The sequence below is a fragment of the Botryllus schlosseri genome, chromosome 3 (genome assembly GCF_051294905.1).
Source record: "Botryllus schlosseri isolate E-star chromosome 3, Bs_hap1, whole genome shotgun sequence".
Classification (NCBI taxonomy): Eukaryota; Metazoa; Chordata; class Ascidiacea; order Stolidobranchia; family Styelidae; genus Botryllus; species Botryllus schlosseri.
In genome coordinates, this window is record NC_137238.1 from 14,633,761 (window position 1) to 14,651,199 (window position 17,439).

Consider the following 17,439-nt stretch of genomic DNA (forward strand, 5'->3'; position numbering starts at 1 on the left):
CTAATATGAGAAATTTAAATACAAGATTCCTTCAACTTCAACCTCTAATGTACTCTTCATTAAAATATGTTCAGAGGTTAGGTTGATTACCCTGTGAAGGCCAAGACAAGCGATTTCGGTGTTCGAAAGTGAATTAGAACATATTGAATGTGATTGATGATATTGGGTTTGCGTTATCAAAAGCGCAACCAAACATACACCAGCTGATCGCAAAATACCAGCTACACCCGTTATATTGACGGTATCAAATGTCATGTTTTATTTTATGTTGATTTAACAATGGGCGATGAGTGATTTAATAAAAAACTGTAAAAGGATCGTTTTGTGAATTTTCATGAAAAGTTTGGAAATAACTTTTATAAACAATTGATAATCCTCTCAATATTCATATGGATAACATGTTGATATTGCCATTTTTGCCGATACGCAATCCTCCACAAATTCGCAAGACGCCACGGTTCGATAGCATACCGCCGGAGCTTGGCAACATTGAACTGTGCTCTGCACAGTAAAATTTTGAATGCACGACATTATTATCTATGCATGCTCGGCCTATTTATATTCCTTCATTTCAAGGCGGAATTTTAAAAATATCTCGTAGAAATTGAGAGAATCTAAAACCAGAATAGGCTTCACTAAAAAGTTGTCAACGAGACTATGCACCTGACTTTTATCTGTTCCCTTGTGATCTCCACCATCGCTATCACGTCGACGTTTGCAGGTATGGATGTCGATCATTTTCATTGATATCAATATTGCGTTGAGGATTTCATTAATTGCTGTATAATTTATATATCTCGATGACGTTTCGTGTGCCCCTCATCAATCGTGACGGCACAATAACAACCATATAAACAGATACCGAATGAAACAACTTTGGCAACGTATGTCTTACCGTGGTAATTTTGAAACTAACGCTAGAAGTAACGTAGTAGAAATACCGGCATCAAGCTTCCTACACACTAATAGTTTGTTGTAGGGGAGATGTGGTACCGATGGATTGCTGGGACCGAAAATACTTTGAAAATTCTCTATGATAATTCCATGATTACACTCCGTGAACTTGTCTACAATTGCATGCTGGCAAAATCTTTCCTCACATACAAAAAAAATCGACGTGCGCCAGGTATGGGGTCGCTCACAGATGATTTTTGTTTTGGGGGTGTAAACTAAATTTAGATCGACATATACATTTTTATTTGTAACCTTCAACACGAAAAAACCAGCAATCATTTTTATCGTGAAGTGTAGGGCTTGTATCAGGCTATATAATGGCACCTATTATTTTTTTTTCAGTACTTTCCTTGAGTAGACTTTTTCCGATTCATGTATAAAATTCGTAGGGTGGGGACCGATGATACAATAGCCAAATCAAGCAAAATAATCAAGCATACTAATTATGAAATAAATGAAACATGCCTACGTACAGAAAATCTTTATGTAATAATTGCATATGATGTTTTATCGCCATAACGAGGTATTTGGAAGTCACACTGTCGATTTTCGGGCAATATGTATGTACCCTCAAATTTATAAGTCTGAGCCTAAATCGAAACGTGATTTTATGACAACATTTGAGTTAATATTTATTCTATTTTTGGACAGTTGCGACCAAACATTCTTCTTTGGCTTGCTGTAGCTTAGATTATAATACTGAGCAAGAAAAGTAGTCACATTTGAGTTTTTTAGGGTATCTGTGTCATAGGTCCCGGGGTCGTGTGCCATTGGACCCACCGGGTGGGGACCGATGACACGTTCGAGCAACAAATTTTGAACGTCCATAAATATTTTTTGAAAAGACGGATATTCATATAGATGTGAGCGATAGGTAGAGCTTGTATCAAAGTAATGAGCCAGCAAAAGATCTGCTGTTTTCGGCTGAACATTTCGGGGCCAGCGATCACATTCCAATTTTTGATCCATCGGTACCACATCTCCCCTACGTTAAGCGCCCCTTACCGTAGTTATACCGTCGGGGCTGGTAATACCATATATTCATGATAATATCGACTGACAACTATCTAAAATCTCTTCTCTGCCCAGATTGCGTCGGGTGAGAGCGAGAGTGAAGGAAGTCTTGTCAGAAATTCCTCAAAGTGTTAAGACGCGACAAGGCATGGCCAGTTGGCCACGATACCACAGATATAGGTCGAGTGGGCTGCATTCCGAATACGGTGGTTTTCTGGGGTAAATGACTGCTACGAAAAATGTTTTTGACACTTTGCACATTAAATTTAGGCCATATTATATTTAGAGCGCAGTGCCCTTTTGAGAAATATCGCTCTATTTAGTAGGCATATATATGTTTGGACAGTATATATAACTATTTCTATATAGGGGAGATGTGGTACCGATGGATCACTGGGACCGAAAATACTTGAAAAATTCTCCATGATAATTCCATGATTACACTCCGTGAATTTGTCGACAGTTACATGCTGCCAGAATCTTTCTCCACATGCAAAAAAATTCGACCTGCGTGAGTTATGGGGTCTGTGACGAATGATTTACGTTTTAGGGGGTGTAAAGTAAATTTGGATCGACATTTGCATTTTTCTATATCACCTTTCAGACTAACAAACCCGCCATAATTTTTGATGTGAAGTATAGGGCTTGTATCAGGGTATATAATGGCACATCTTTTTTTAATCAATACCATCCTCGAGTGAACTATTTTCAATTCAATTACAATATTTATGGGGTGGGGGACCTATGGTACCATAGCCAAATCAAGCAAAATAGATGGACCAACTAATCACTCAACAACAGAAGCTCGCCTATATATATATAGGCTGTAAATCATAGTTACCTATGGTGTTTTGTCGCTATTACGGGTTATTTGAAAGTCAAAATGTCGATTTGCGGGTAATATGTATGTGGCATTAATTTTGTTATTTTGGGCGTAAATCAAAACATTATTTTATGCCAACATTTGAGTTGATGTAATCTATTTTATTCTTGAAGGTCGTGACGAAACATTCTTCATTGACTTGCTGTAGCTTAGCTTATGGTACACAACAAAACAAGTTAACAAATTTGAGTTTTTGAGCGTATGTCTCATAGGTCCCATGGTCGTGTGCCTTCGGACCCACCGGGTGGGGACCGATGACACGTTCGAGCAACAAATTTTAAACGTGTATAAATATTTTTTGAAAGGGCGGATATCCATGTTAATGTTTGCGATAGGTAGATCTTGTATCGAAGTGTTGAGATAGCAAAAGATCTGCTATTTTCGGCTGAAGATTTGAGGGCCAGAGATCATTTTGCAATTTTTGATCCATCGGTACCACATCTCCCCTACATGCATTCATGACGTCAGTAGGAAGAACACAGTACCTCTTCTATGTGTCAGTGCAAGAAATTCGGAGATTAGGTTCGCCCAACTTATGGGATTTGTAACGTCATACTGTATTTGACTATCAGCTGACTACGCCATATGATGCCAGATCGCCAATTCAATAGGGCGCCGCGAGTATGTAAAAGTTTTCTAAGGACGATGTCAGCAAAAATAGTTTGCTAACAACTGATGCGTTATACGTTACAGGCGATTTATTTTGATGGTATTGCATTCACCAACAACATATAAGCCGTAATTGCACAATGCACACATCTCTTTTAAAACGCACACATTTTTGTACGCAGGTCGGATCATCCAGTGTGAACCACCAACTGCGATCAATGCAACCATCGCCTGCACCACTTTCGCTCTTCCAAACGGAAATTACGCCAACCTCACAAGATGCACTATTTTTTGCAAGGTGCAATGCGACCGCGCCATATGCTTCTAATTATTAATCGTCATAATAGGAGTAAGAGTTCGAAGCATTTTGACCGGCCGGAGACATTTCGAAATTTGCTGTAATTTTCTCCTAGAATTATTAGTTGTGGTAAAGTCTGTTAACTGTAAGAAAATATAACATTACATGTAATCTACACCCGTTTACATCGAAATTCAGTCTGAGCGTACACTAAAGACTGCTTTCGTAAGATTTAGATGCCCCAGGCAATACGAAACTTAGAAGGTGACTAGGTATATTTTTGTTTACTTTCAGTTCCTCTGAATATATTCCAGGTTCGCTTGGGTATACTGCACAAAGACAAAAAGCGCTTCCATATTTGTAAACTATTTGAATTTTAAGAATAATAAGTTGGGATTGACAAAAAATGCAACCTAGGCCTTTGTATTTCTTGCAGTGTATTTTCCAATAACGATGACATCACAACCACTTGAAAAGTCTATGGATAATGGAATAGCACCGATAGGTAAACATGGTGAAGATATGTGATACAAAGCATATGTCCCTCTTATATATTCTAGTAATTTGAGGCTTGGACAATCGTAAACGAAACCATCCCACCATCAAAAGAAATATGAATGTATAGTTCATACGCTGGCCACTTCTATCAATTAATCGCCCGTAAATTTTCATGTATATTTAGTGCATCATAAATTTATAAAGCACAATCAGGCTATACAATTTGGTTCTCCTGTGCTATATTTTCGTCATCTCATTGACAGGATAACCATGTACATGCAACGGGACCAAAAGCGATTTATTGCTACAGAGCCCGTTGGCTACACGGAAGCGACGGAAACATTCCATATTCGCATCCAACTACTTGCTCTCCAACTTCTTTCAAAAGCGATACATGTAACGTTACTATAATTGTAATTACAAAACAAAGATGACGTCGATGTCTTCCAGTTCTAGGCAGACGTTCCCTATTTCGGCGAAATCCATTTATCTCAGAATCGAAGCACGACGGAAAATGCTCTCAGAAATATTGCCGGCAAAGGTACTCTGGGATTACAAAATCTGTTTGCTCCCAATTCAAATGCTGCTGGAATGAGCTGCAAAAAGATTGTTACACGTGTAAGGTATTTTCGATGATGGTTTAAGTATGGTATTTATGAAATCGGTAGGAGGAGATTAGCCTTCTACATAAGGAAATAAACAAATTTCACGAATTCAGGTGCAAAATCAGAATTATTTAAGAAGATAGCCCACGGCAACTTTAAAAATCGTTTGATACAGGGGTGGCCAACCTTTTTAGCCAAAGGGCCACATTTCATTGACGAACTATTGCGCGGGCCACTAGCCGCGCCAAGCGCGAAAATTTTTCGAAGTTCATAGGTCAATAATATTGTAACTTGACTATATTACGGGCCTGCTGTACATCGCTGGGCTCAGTTTGCAAGGAACGGACTATTCGGCGCCTGGACATATCGATATCGAAAGCTTCGACCAACATGCGTCAATCATTTTGTGCCTAGGTTTCATAGTCGACGGCCTTTCTGCGAGCGCAAACGCAAGGTCGCATATGTTGAACGACACTTTGTATCGTAATCGCGAATATAGATGGACTCAATCTGATGCATTGAGCGTTATTTCATTTTCACAAAGGGGTAACAATATTAAAAGCAAGAATTCGAGTGACAATATGTTGCGCGAAGCGTGTAGAAAATATGTACTTTTGATAAATCTATCGCAAATTATTCTGCTTTATTGTAGTGTACGAATTTCTACCAAAATGTGACTGGCTCATGGATCTGCCAAGTGCCAATGCGTCGGAAATGATATTTTAGTCATCACATCTCAAGTGTTGCGGCCAGACTAATCAAAATTTTAGTTGGCCTTGCAAGTTCATAATCTGTGCAATACATCTTTGATAATATTACTAATTTCGGAAATTACGTCGCGGGCCACTCAAAACCTTCTCGCGGGCCACTGGTTGGCCAGCCCTGGTTTAATATATCTCCATTACCTAAGGCAGAAACGGAATGGAAGTACGAATATTATCATTTCTTTTTTGAGTAGACCACGGACCATACATCAATTTCAATACTTTAATTCATTCTAAGCTTTTGAAATGAGTCTGTGATTGAGTGTAAGAAATAGCATTGGCATCTGTTATTCTAATTTCATTTTTTTATGATACTCATTACTCAAACGCTTTTACCAAAATAAAAGCAATTATTTTACAAATTAGTTGTAAAATCAAATAAGACAACGCAACTGTGACTCAACTTATCTCGATAATCTATTAGGTTGTTTGGCTTGTTTCTTCAATCAGCTTCGTGATTATTATAACAAAATTATCGACGTTCTATTGGTTTAAGATTTGGAGCAAGCCTGTCAGATCCGCGAGTCCGAGCGATCGCATTGCTCTGGATCTTGGAAAGGCATCTCTGCGCGGCTTTGCAAAAGCAGGAAATGCTGCCACGATAGCGACACCGGAGAATGCTATGCGGGTAAGTTTCATTATATCACATCAGCGTCCAAATCCCTATCAGAACATTGTTCAATTTCAGCGAAAAAAGCGATTCATGGGCTACAGATAACCCCTACTCCGAAGACTGCTTCAACAACGAGTGAGTGTCCTGACATTGAATATAGCTCTGGAATAATAAATATATCTGACCGCCAAGAGTTTCAATCACATTGTTTTGTTAACCTAATAATCATAATTGTCAACGGATTGTAGGATTGGATTCATTAATTTCGCATAGGATATGACAGCTATATCATTCAATGTAAAATATTAATCGAATACTATTGTGCTCAATATACAGCTACGAACAGTGAAGTGAAAACAGAAACGCAAACTGCTGTGGCCGTATCAAATTCCTCGACAGGTAATGTATTATTATTTACCACGAAATAGTTTTTATCGAAATATGAGACTACAGAGACTATAGGCTATGCTAGTCATTCTAGCAGTCCTGCAACAAATTATAGGTTTGACTGATATAATCGTAATGCAATTTGCTAGAGCCTAACATGTTACACTTCTCATTTATATAGAAAAAGAATGAAAATGAACGTGATTAGAAATATATCAAGTAGATAAATCGGCTGGTTTTGCCATTTACAGCATTAAGTCTCCTCGCTATCACACTGTGCAATCAATGAAGAACTAATCCTTTAAATTGCTATCGTGACCACGTTGTATTCATCAAACTCTTTATTCTTTTGTTGGCTAAGATTGATCGATACATGTCCTTTTTTAAAAGCCGAGGCGAATGTGTGCGCAGTGTTACCTTCTGAAAAAACCACCTGTCCCAATACATGGCCCTCCATACCGCCGTTCCTGTGCTTGGCATTTGGATGCTGCTACGATAAACATGAATCGCACTGCTACTCGGGTAATGCTTGAATCAATTGTATTTATGAAGTAAAATCCAATTCTGGTTTATTTTATTCATTTACTTATTGAAACTTCTTCGTCATTTCACATGTAGCCTACACAGCTGCTGAAATCTGTACTGTACTCGCCAACTCACGCCGACTGATATCAACAAACATTTTGTCAGGTATGAACGACGGGTGACATAGATTGTGGAACTATAGTGTCATATAGCTAGAATTGCAAGCACACCAAACCGAATTTGTCTGAAGTATATATTTCAAGCTCTGATTATATCGTTATAATCAGCTCTGAGAAAAGTGATTTTCGGCGACAAAGTTCATGATTGCATCGCAGAAACTATCACTGTATAGAGCAGGGGTGGGCAAACTACGGCCCGCGGGCTGCATGCGGCCCGCAACGACGTTCTGTGCGGGCAATGAGAGTCTAATAAACTTATTAGAAATATTGATAAAATGCGTTCTAAAATCGAATTAATGCTGGCACTTGATTTAACTTTTTCTTAGTATATTTCACCATGATAATTATAAGGCAGTGGTTGTCACACTGAGGGCGCGCCCCCACCGGGGGCGTGAAAGTATCTGAAGGGGGCGCGAAGCTAAGCGCAACTGAATTTTTTTCGCGCTCCGCGCGATTTGCGTGCAAGTCGTAGTTATTGCTCTGTATTTAGTCTGCATTTCATATTTAAAAATCTCTCATCCACAGTCGTAACCTTCCATGCCATCAAACTAACCATTAGGTTTGCTAGCATCCTGGTTGCGTTTCGTAATATGACGACAAGGCAGTGTTGGGATCAAGTCACTACCTTCGAGTCACGAGTCATTTCGAGTCATTGCACATTTTGACTCGAGTCAAGTCAAGTCAATTGATTTTCGAAGGTGACTCGAGTCAAGTCAAGTCATTCGATTTTTGGAGGTGACTCGAGTCAAGTCGAGTCAAGTCAAGTCAAGTCACGAGTCAAGTCACAATTCAAGTCAAATTGCCTTTTCGAGATATGAGGCGTGATTACGTCATTGTATTTTGTTAGCTGTCTGAAAAACAGATTGAGTGGTCATTGATTTTGAACTGATGAAGGAATATAGAGTTAAATATACACGCAAGTAAGGCGCTGTATCGCTCACATATAAGTAGAACTAATAAACTACGTAAGTAATTGCACAGCCTCAGTTTATAGTAACCAGTCAAAATAGAGAATAGAGAAAAAAATAAATAAGATGCAATGCATTACCCTTTTGCAAATTGATATGATACAATTCGAGCCTGCTCCAATGGTTGAGGACTATAAAAACTATTTTCGAATTCAATTTCAATAAAACACGAGGTTTGGTTAACACAGAACAGAAATGGACATTTTGCCATCAAACTACTTTACTAAAGTCTAGTTTAAGACAACGTAGGCTGTAAGCTTCGATCACTTCGTTTGCGATCAATATATTTGTGAGGGAGCAATGGAGGCTCAGTAAAACGCACGATCGTTGAATGATTGGTCGCTCTCACGGGTTACACCAGCGTTGCGCGAACAATCCGAACATATGCCAGATACAGTGATTTTTATCGACACTGATTACTTGATGACTTGAAATTGACTCGTGAATTTTGCTCCGAGTCACGAGTCAATCCACATTTCTGATACGCCGAGTCAAGTCAAGTCAAGTCATTTTAGCAAAGTGACTCGAGTCAAGTCAAGTCATTCAAAAAAGTGACTCGAGTCTGACTCGAGTCAAGTCATGACTCGAGTCATCCCAACACTGCGACAAGAGGAGGGGGCGGGGGGCGGATGGCGAAACCTTTCACCATCATAAGGGGGGCGTGTCTTAAAAAGTTTGAGAACCACTGTTTTAAGGTAAATACTTCCATATTACTTTTTATGTTAAAGTTCTGGCGCGACAGGCCGATCTCAAGGCAAGCACAGTTAAAAAAGTTTCAACTGCTAAACATCATAGAAATCCTAAACGAGATTGATATAATTCGGATCACGAGTGTGATAGCAGATTGGCCACTCCAGTTTTCATTATTTTAATGATGTGCTTATAGAAACGATTCGCGCGTGTCTTCGTTCTCTGTATGCGTAGAATTAGGGTATTTATATTTTATCTGCACATAGTAGAAGCGTGTTTGAAGCTAACATGGTTACGATACTGTCAGTATTGCGTGTCCTGGAACTATGCACCAAAAGTGGAATTAAAAAATATATGAACAGATCGCTGCTCACAGACTCAAATTTCAATCATGGTCTAAGAATTGGGACAACCGACTTTGATGTCTATAGTTTTGACAAATTGGTTTTTGAGGTCGACCAGCCTATGAAATCTCGACACTGTTTCTGACACGAGTACGATATCATCAAAGCAATGGTTCGTTGGTTTTAAATAAGCTTATATATTATCTCCATGTAATCACTATATAATAAAATACAAATATTGCGTTTTGCCTTATAATCCCAATTTTATAAGTGTGGTCCGCGAATGGATTCAGATGTTGAATGCGACCCAAGAGCTCAAAGGTTTGCCCACCCCTGGTATAGAGTATATCTGTGCTATGTGAATCGCATATGGTTAAACATTGTAGACTTATTTTCAATTGCTCAGGCACAATATGTTATTTTATGAAAATAAAGTACCATTTCCATGCCCTCCCTTTTTATTCTACACCAATCTTGTAATTCTCCATGTTGTGGCAGTGTTGGGATGACTCGAGTCATTACTTGACTCGAGTCAGACTCGAGTCACCTTTTTCGCATGACTTGACTTGACTCGAGTCACTTTGCAAAAATGACTTGACTTGACTTGACTCGAAGCTTCAGAAATGCAGATTGACTCGTGACTCGAAGCAAAATTTACGAGTCAATTTCAAGTCATCAAGTAATCGATGTCGACTAAATCGCAGTATCTTGTATAAGTTTGGATCTTTATCGGATCACTAATGAATTGATCGTTAACGCAGTGATCGGAGCTTATAGATTACGTTGTCGAAAACTTGCTCACCTCAACTACCCTCTTGTGTGCTTTAAATCGAACGGATATCGTCCATACGTTTGTAATGGTATGTCATAAATATATATATGTGGGTAGGGTACTATTGCTCAATATCATTTTTTGAACTTTCTGATGTCTCATATGTTATCCTACAATTTGGCCGATGAATATAGATCAGCGGTGGGCAGAGCGGCTTCGCGTGCGAGTCGCATATCAGTGCGGAGCTCGGTAATCATAACACTTCGTAAATATGTCTTTATTGGGTAACTCGTGGCAATTAGGGTTTTGGTGTTTGGTTTCGTAATGCCGTTTCAATTCTAGTTATGTGATTATTGGGCGAATATTGACGGAAAAGGCACAGTGGCTTACGTTCATTATCACCGAATGCACATTGCACACTCGTTGAACAGCCGCAATCAAAGGCTCAAAGAGTAGCATGCGGCTCGCGAGTCGGAGTTTCCCACCCTTGAATGAGGCTATACCGCTATACTTGCGTAGTTTGACAGTTCTACGTATGCATGAACGATAAGCGCCTTGTTGCGTGTAACATGTACAATCAACTCTTGATTCGTTCTTTAATTCAGATTAAATGGGGACTCCATCTGTATTTAAAACAGTTAGCATGATGCAATGACTTTGAATCATGTCTCGTACTTTGAAAATTCAACTTGACTCGAATAGTGACTTGACTCGTGACTTGACTTGACTTGACTTGACTCGACTTGACTCGAGTCTTCTCCAAAAATCGGGTGACTTGACTTGACTCGAGTCACCTTTGAAAATCGAGTGACTTGACTTGACTCGAGTCAAAATCTGCAATGACTCGAGATGACTCGTGACTCGAAGGTAGTGACTTGATCCCAACACTGTGTTGTGGAAACATTCTTCGATACCATCGTGGTAGAGATTAACATTGGCGTGTGCGTGCACGGCTCGCTGTAAAGGGAAAACAGCTTGACTGTTGGCCTGTTGGGGTATTGTACTGCGTCCATCGATTAAATCTTCATTTTGTAGTGAAATAACGTATTCCTACAAAATCTGGCATTTGCCAAGTTCGGTTAGCAGGCCCAAATCCGCGCAAGGGTAATGTAACATCTATCAAGCTGTAAAATGGACCCCTCGCCCGTTTTTATAAGTCACTTGAGACTCACTATTCTATAGACCAGAGGTCAGAACCAACTTACATTTTTGGATTAGTAGGGAGTCCTAGCTTCTAACGCTGGATACGTCGCTCACAAAGACGTGTTTACGCTGTCACGAGAATAACTTATTATGGTTGTTATGAGAATTTAGCATCACCTACCTAAAAAAATGATAAATTGGGTGCAAAATTAACAATTTGTCGAATAGGCATATCTTATACCCAAATAGTCATATTTGGCTCGCGAGCCGTAGGTTCACGACACATGCCATAGACCAGGGGTGGGCAAACTACGGCCCGCGGGCCGCATGCGGCCCTCGACACCGTTCCGTGCGGCCCGCGAGAGTCTAAAGAAACTTATCAATAATATTGATAAAATGCATACTAAAAATCGAATTAATGCAGGGACTTGATTATCCTTTTTCTTAGTATATTTCACCATAATAATTCTAAGACGGTGGTTGTCAAACAGAGGGGCGCACCCTCCTTGGGGGTCGTGAAAGCATCTGAAGGGGGCGCGAAGCTGAGCTCGTCTGAATTTTTTTAGCGCTTCGCGCGATTTACCTACAATTCTAGGGTAAATACTTCCTATATTACTTTTATGTTCAATTTTTGACGCGACAGCCCGATCTCAAGGCCCACGCAGTTTAAAAGGTTTCAACGGGTAAACATCACAGAAATCCTAAACGACAGTGACATAATTCGGATCACGAGTGTGATTTCAGATTGGCTGGTCCAGTTTTAATTATTTCAATGGAGTGCTTATAAAAACGATTCGCGCGTGTCTTGGGTAGATTCGTTCTCTGTATGCGTACAATTAGGGGATTTATATTTTATCTGCACATAGTAGAAGCGTGTTTGAAGCTAACATGGTTATGATGCTGTCAGCATTGTGTGTCCTGGAACTCTACCAAAAGTGGAATTGGTAAATCTATGAACAGATAGCTGCTCACAGATTTAAATTTCAATCATGTTCTAAGAATCGGGACAACCGACGAATTGGTTATTGCAGTCGACCAGCCTATGAAATCTCGCCACTGTTTCTCACGCTTGTCCGATATCATCAAAGTAATGTTTGGTTTGCATTGAATAAGCATATATATTATCTCCATGTCATCACTATATGATATAATCAAACACCACTACTGCGTTTTGGTGTATAGTCACAATTTTATATAATGCGGCCCGCGAATGGATTCAGATGTCGAATGCGGCCCGCGAGCTCAAAAGTTTGCCCACCCCTGCCATAGACAATTATTCATTACGTGGTGTGGAAGTACTCGTAAAAAAGTTAAATTAAACGCGAATATAGATAAACTTGGAAATAACTTGCTTAGCGTCAAATCATGCATCTGTTTTATTCACAGCATGTTCAGCTCCGTACTTACCGAATGGTTCGACGCTGGATTGTACAAACAACTACCGAGCGGGTTCAGTCTGTTCGATTGAGTGCCCAACGACAGCTACGTTGAATGAAAAGGGTTCGGGCATCATTAAATGCATGAGTTCTGGACGATGGGACAGAGACTTTAACGATGACAGTTGCATTGGTATTTGTGATTTGTATTCTTATCCACGGTACGGAAGTAGCCTATATGTGTGCTCCTACCGTACGGATTAAATTGTCTGATGTCTCCTGCACCCCATAGTCAATGACTCTAACTAAACCTCTCAGGTATAATACATAGCCATAGTTTGCCATTCATTGACAATATGATTCCGATATATCATCCTCTCTTGGAGCTACAGACACCAGCAGGAATATAAAACCCAGTCTACGTAAAATCGACACTTCCCCGATACATGTCGCGCGTCAAATACATTGATTCTCAGGCCACTGGTAGCACAGTGTATAATGATTCTAGTCATCTAATATGAGTCAAGTAATATTTTAATGATTCAGGTCGAGTAGTCACAAATCATTTTTCGATTACTCAAATGCCGTCAAAATGAGTGATACTCGAATGCTTGACTACCCTCGAATCCTAATACTCTATTCAGATTCGAGTCACTCAGATACTTGATATTGCCAAGCCCCGGCCATAAGTAAGTGATTCGATTTGCAGTAATAGGGTTACCATTATTTGAGATTGGTAAGGAGGACACTTTCCACAGGCCCCAAAAGTTACTTGAGCGGAATATAAAACCCTGTTTTTACGACCAATTTCGTTGACATATGATTAGAAAAATGTCGTTTTTCCGATTCGGCTACCGATAAAAGCGCTTTCACCTTAGTTTAGGAGTGTTGACTTAGAAAAGATCATTTTCCAACTTGACTCCTGCGTAACCTGTTATCTACTTTTTAGGCCATAATTTAACGTCTATCGTGGTCTTATTGGGGATTTTAGGATTAAAAGTAGGGCAAATTGTCAAAAAGGCGGACATTTGGGTGAACGGAGGACATTCCTTCAAAATGTAGGGCAAATCCTCCCACAGTAGGACGTATGGTAACCTTAGGCAATATACATTGTTTACAATGACGGAATTAAGTCTGGACGTGACCTATTTGTTTTAAAAACAGACTGTCTTTGCAAGCTCATGTAGAGGTCGCAAAATGGAAGGGACTTGGTGAAATCCCCCTTCAGCGTACGCAGTCCAGTCTTAGAATTAGCGTGTAATCTGTTTTACTTCATCGCTATTACCCAGACATCACAACCAAAAAATGCGATCTTGATATCGATCTCTCTAACGGAAATATCACATATGCGGATGAGTCACAATCTACGTACGTCCGATTCATTGCTGGTCCAGAATTGCCATGTTGGAAAAAGTTGCTATCTGGCGAGAATGAAAATTGTGCCTACCAAGCACTACTCGAAGTCGACTACACCAAATTGAAGGTATCTCGATCGCAAATAATTACTCTCGATTATGACCCCAAAGTCAATAGACGTGATTCGAAAAGCATCGATATTATTCCAGGCCTTCGCTTTAAGGATGAAATACGATATACCCAGTCGAAACCATTTTCAAATTGCCTCGGATGATTCAGCAGTGTCGATTTCGGCTTCAAGCTATCACTTGAAAGGGTAAGTGTTACATAATGACATTCAAAGTATAGAGCTTTACATTCCGAATGGAAATATTAGACTCAAGGAGATAAAACACAACAATGGAGGCTACCGGATACAGCTTTCACGTCATCATGACGTCTAAGTTTGAGGTCATCAGATTTTTATTACTATATTTCATGGAATGTACATTTGTGCAATCCTTCTTATGACCAGGCCAGATTTAAAAAAAAATGATGTATCAGGTCGCATATGGGCGTTCTAGTTGGATGCAATATAATCTAATTGGGCATTCGTAACGGTGACGAAGAGTCTTATCAATAAGATTTGATATCGGACTACACATGTCAATTTAATATTATAATGACTGGAGGTAAATCGCGAAAAGCGAAAATTCATGCTATTGAATTTATATGTGTAAAGTCAGTATATGTATAACTTGGTGTTTTTGTCCCTTCTTCAGGTGCTCTTCAGCTCCAACATGCCAAGCGACATGAGACAAATTTGAATATAAAATACCGATACTAAATTACAATAATAAATAATGTTAATATGAATATTATCAATATTAATTAGATAAACCCCTTATTTCTCAATGGTACCTTAATATTAACGTTTATTTACTCGGAGAACTTTTTGCTTGCGTCTTTTCAAAAGCAGAGTTCAGATTCTATTGGTGCTATTTATAAATTCAACATTATTGCATCACAATTCACTATTTGGTCTTTAATTTAACTCTGTTCTATGTCCTTAAACGTGCCGGTAGCTCTTGATAAAAGCGACGTGAAAAGTTCTTCGTGTAACTAAATCTTATCAGGAATGATTGAACGTAATTTTGAAACCAGTGTTCAAATTCTGTACCACCAATCTGTTATTCCCTACTTAGGAAATATTGGTAATGTTCTAAAGGCGTGTGTCGACAAACGATGTCTTGTATAGCAACAAAAATACGGATAAACGCATACAGCAATGAATGCTGCACTCCAGATAGAATTACTTCACTAATTTTTTTGATGCCCGTGTAATCTTATTAACCGTCAGTAACAGACAATTAATAGTGGGACGGATCGCAAAATTTCCTAGTCCGATTTCGATCTTGTTTATTCAAAATGAATTGCGGCTCCGATCAGACTCCGGCCTAGCAGAAAAAGTATGGAACAAGGTCCAATCCGGATCAGAGTCCTGTCAGTATCCCACGGATCTGACTAAATCTTGAACAATACTCCCTGACACTCCGGACGTACCAGAAAAGTACTAATCCGCCTCCGATACGGATAAGGCTAAAAATTGAAAGAAAATCGGCGAATATCCTGTCCATGCCCCGCTTTATCATGAAAACGCGAATCGATTGCGCCAAGTTTATTCTAGTTTCCGTTTGAATAACAGTGGCGCAATGTTCTTAACCGGCCTTCACAGTATTCCATTGAATTAGTACTTCTACAAGGGCTCATTTGAACGGCATAGTTATTACGTCCACTATAATAGCAGAAGGAGCTACTTCGATTGCCTACTTTACATGTGATGCGTGGAGGGCATCTGGCAGGGTTGTAACCAAATTACAAGGTTGCTAGTCACGAGTCAAACTCACTTTTATAGTTTTGACTCTATTCAAGTCGAGTCATTTTCAATTCAGCCACCGAGTCAAGTCTGAGTCCAAGTCATGGAGTAGAGTCTCGAGTCCAAGTCATAGATATTTCTTGGATTATCTCTGATTGGTGGATAATCCGAGGATTATCAACGAGAAACGCCAATAACTCCGCTTCAACTAGTTGGAATTGAGTCAAATTTGTTTTGCCTGGTCTCTGAAGACACCTCAACAATTTCATGGGGTTGACAGGAAAATTTGAATTTTTTTCTTCAATTTTCCTGTTTAAATTTAAAAAATCAATTGGATCTGCGGAGCCCCATACTTTTTAGAATTGAACGAAATTTGGTGTGCAGCGTTTTTTAGGGTAACCTGACGATTTAAGAGGTGACCGGCTTGAATCGGGGGAAAAAGTTATTTTTGAACAGCCCTACTGTTCAGTTCCGAGTTAATGTCATGTGAAACCCACTTTTTACCACTCTTCTCGGTGATATCGAATGCTTCTTATTCATAATATACTTATTTTCCTCACTTTTAACAGTTTCTGGTAGCATTTTCAAGTACCTGTAGTCCAGTACTGATCGACTGCATAGCTTCACTATTCTTCGAAATTACAATGAAATGTCTGTCTTGGTAGACCCAGCCTCGAGTCATATGACTTGGTCCGAGTCATGCGCAATGACTCGAGTACAAGTCGAGTCAATACACAAATTGACTCGAGTCGGGTCAAGTCATTTGTCATTTTTAAGAAAATGACTCGAGTCAAGTCGAGTCACCAAAAAAACGCGACTCGAGTTTGACTCGAGTCATTATAACCCTGACATCTGCAAATCAAATTGGGGATTTAGCCTTTTTTCCGACGTGTCCTTGTGACAGAAGTATCTGTACCATAATACCGAATGTCAGCCTCAATTCATTTAACATGACAGAGTTCCCGGCATATCCGGACGTCGAATGATTCCACCCAAGTCCGAAGTCATTTTCCTGCTGACAAAGTCAAGTGGTGACGTGATCTACAAAGTTGATCGAGTGGACGAATGGAAGCTACCAGTCACATTTCCCACTGATCGGCGTATCAACATTGCATTAAACAGAATTGTGTTCTTGGCCCATTCGTTTGATATTGCTAGGATGGGTTCCGGATTGTGCAGATTTTGTCTAGTCTTCTCTCCTATCTGATTGTATGTGTATAACATTCAATTCTCCACTTAACATGAGATCATAATTTACGTCAGGGGTTTTCACCCATTTTTGGTACGTACCTCAGTTACTCTTTTCTGGAGCACGCGATTAAGGCTAGTGAAATTTGACTGAGTGTTTATGTCATTGCAGTTTGCTCTGATACGTTCGAATATATTTGTAATCCATCAGTAATGAAGCGCATGTTTACTTATGTTGAGCAGCAAATAGCCAGAACTCGGAAGATTGCTGTAACTCTAATTTACGGACGTATATTACCTCACCTCCAAATAACCACTGTCATAAGCAGGGTTGCCATACCGTCCTTATTTCTAAGATTTGTCCTTATTTTGAAGGGCCACGTCTTAGAAAACTCAACTGTCCTTATTTCTAAGAAAT

General features: G+C 39.5%; 1 protein-coding gene across 4 annotated transcripts; it reads left to right on the forward strand.

Annotated features, from left to right (window-relative positions):
• Positions 1-540: 540 nt before the first annotated feature.
• Positions 541-17,235, forward strand: LOC145435839 (uncharacterized). 4 transcript variants are annotated; one of them, XM_080313104.1, is made up of 13 exons: positions 541-721; positions 3,643-3,758; positions 4,520-4,652; positions 4,707-4,874; positions 6,122-6,253; positions 6,314-6,379; positions 6,575-6,637; positions 7,016-7,147; positions 7,253-7,315; positions 12,633-12,815; positions 13,912-14,105; positions 14,188-14,294; positions 16,791-17,235. In XM_080313104.1, the coding sequence occupies exons 1-13, from the start codon at positions 658-660 to the stop codon at positions 17,038-17,040; spliced, it is 1,671 nt and encodes a 556-aa protein (XP_080169230.1). In that variant the 5' UTR covers positions 541-657; the 3' UTR covers positions 17,041-17,235. The 4 variants fall into 4 exon arrangements, with proteins under 4 accessions (XP_080169230.1, XP_080169228.1, XP_080169231.1 ...); XM_080313102.1 differs by having other exon boundaries at positions 542-721; positions 7,244-7,315; XM_080313103.1 differs by having other exon boundaries at positions 544-721; positions 6,314-6,373; positions 7,244-7,315.
• Positions 17,236-17,439: the final 204 nt, after the last annotated feature.

Bases quoted from the DNA above. Each gene is read 5' to 3' on its own strand.
- LOC145435839 (XM_080313102.1), top strand. From the start codon at position 658: ATGCACCTGACTTTTATCTGTTCCCTTGTGATCTCCACCATCGCTATC. The intron at 4,875-6,121 runs GTAAGGTATTTT...TATTGGTTTAAG, and splicing joins GCAAAAAGATTGTTACACGT to ATTTGGAGCAAGCCTGTCAG. The intron at 6,380-6,574 runs GTCCTGACATTG...CTCAATATACAG, and splicing joins TGCTTCAACAACGAGTGAGT to CTACGAACAGTGAAGTGAAA.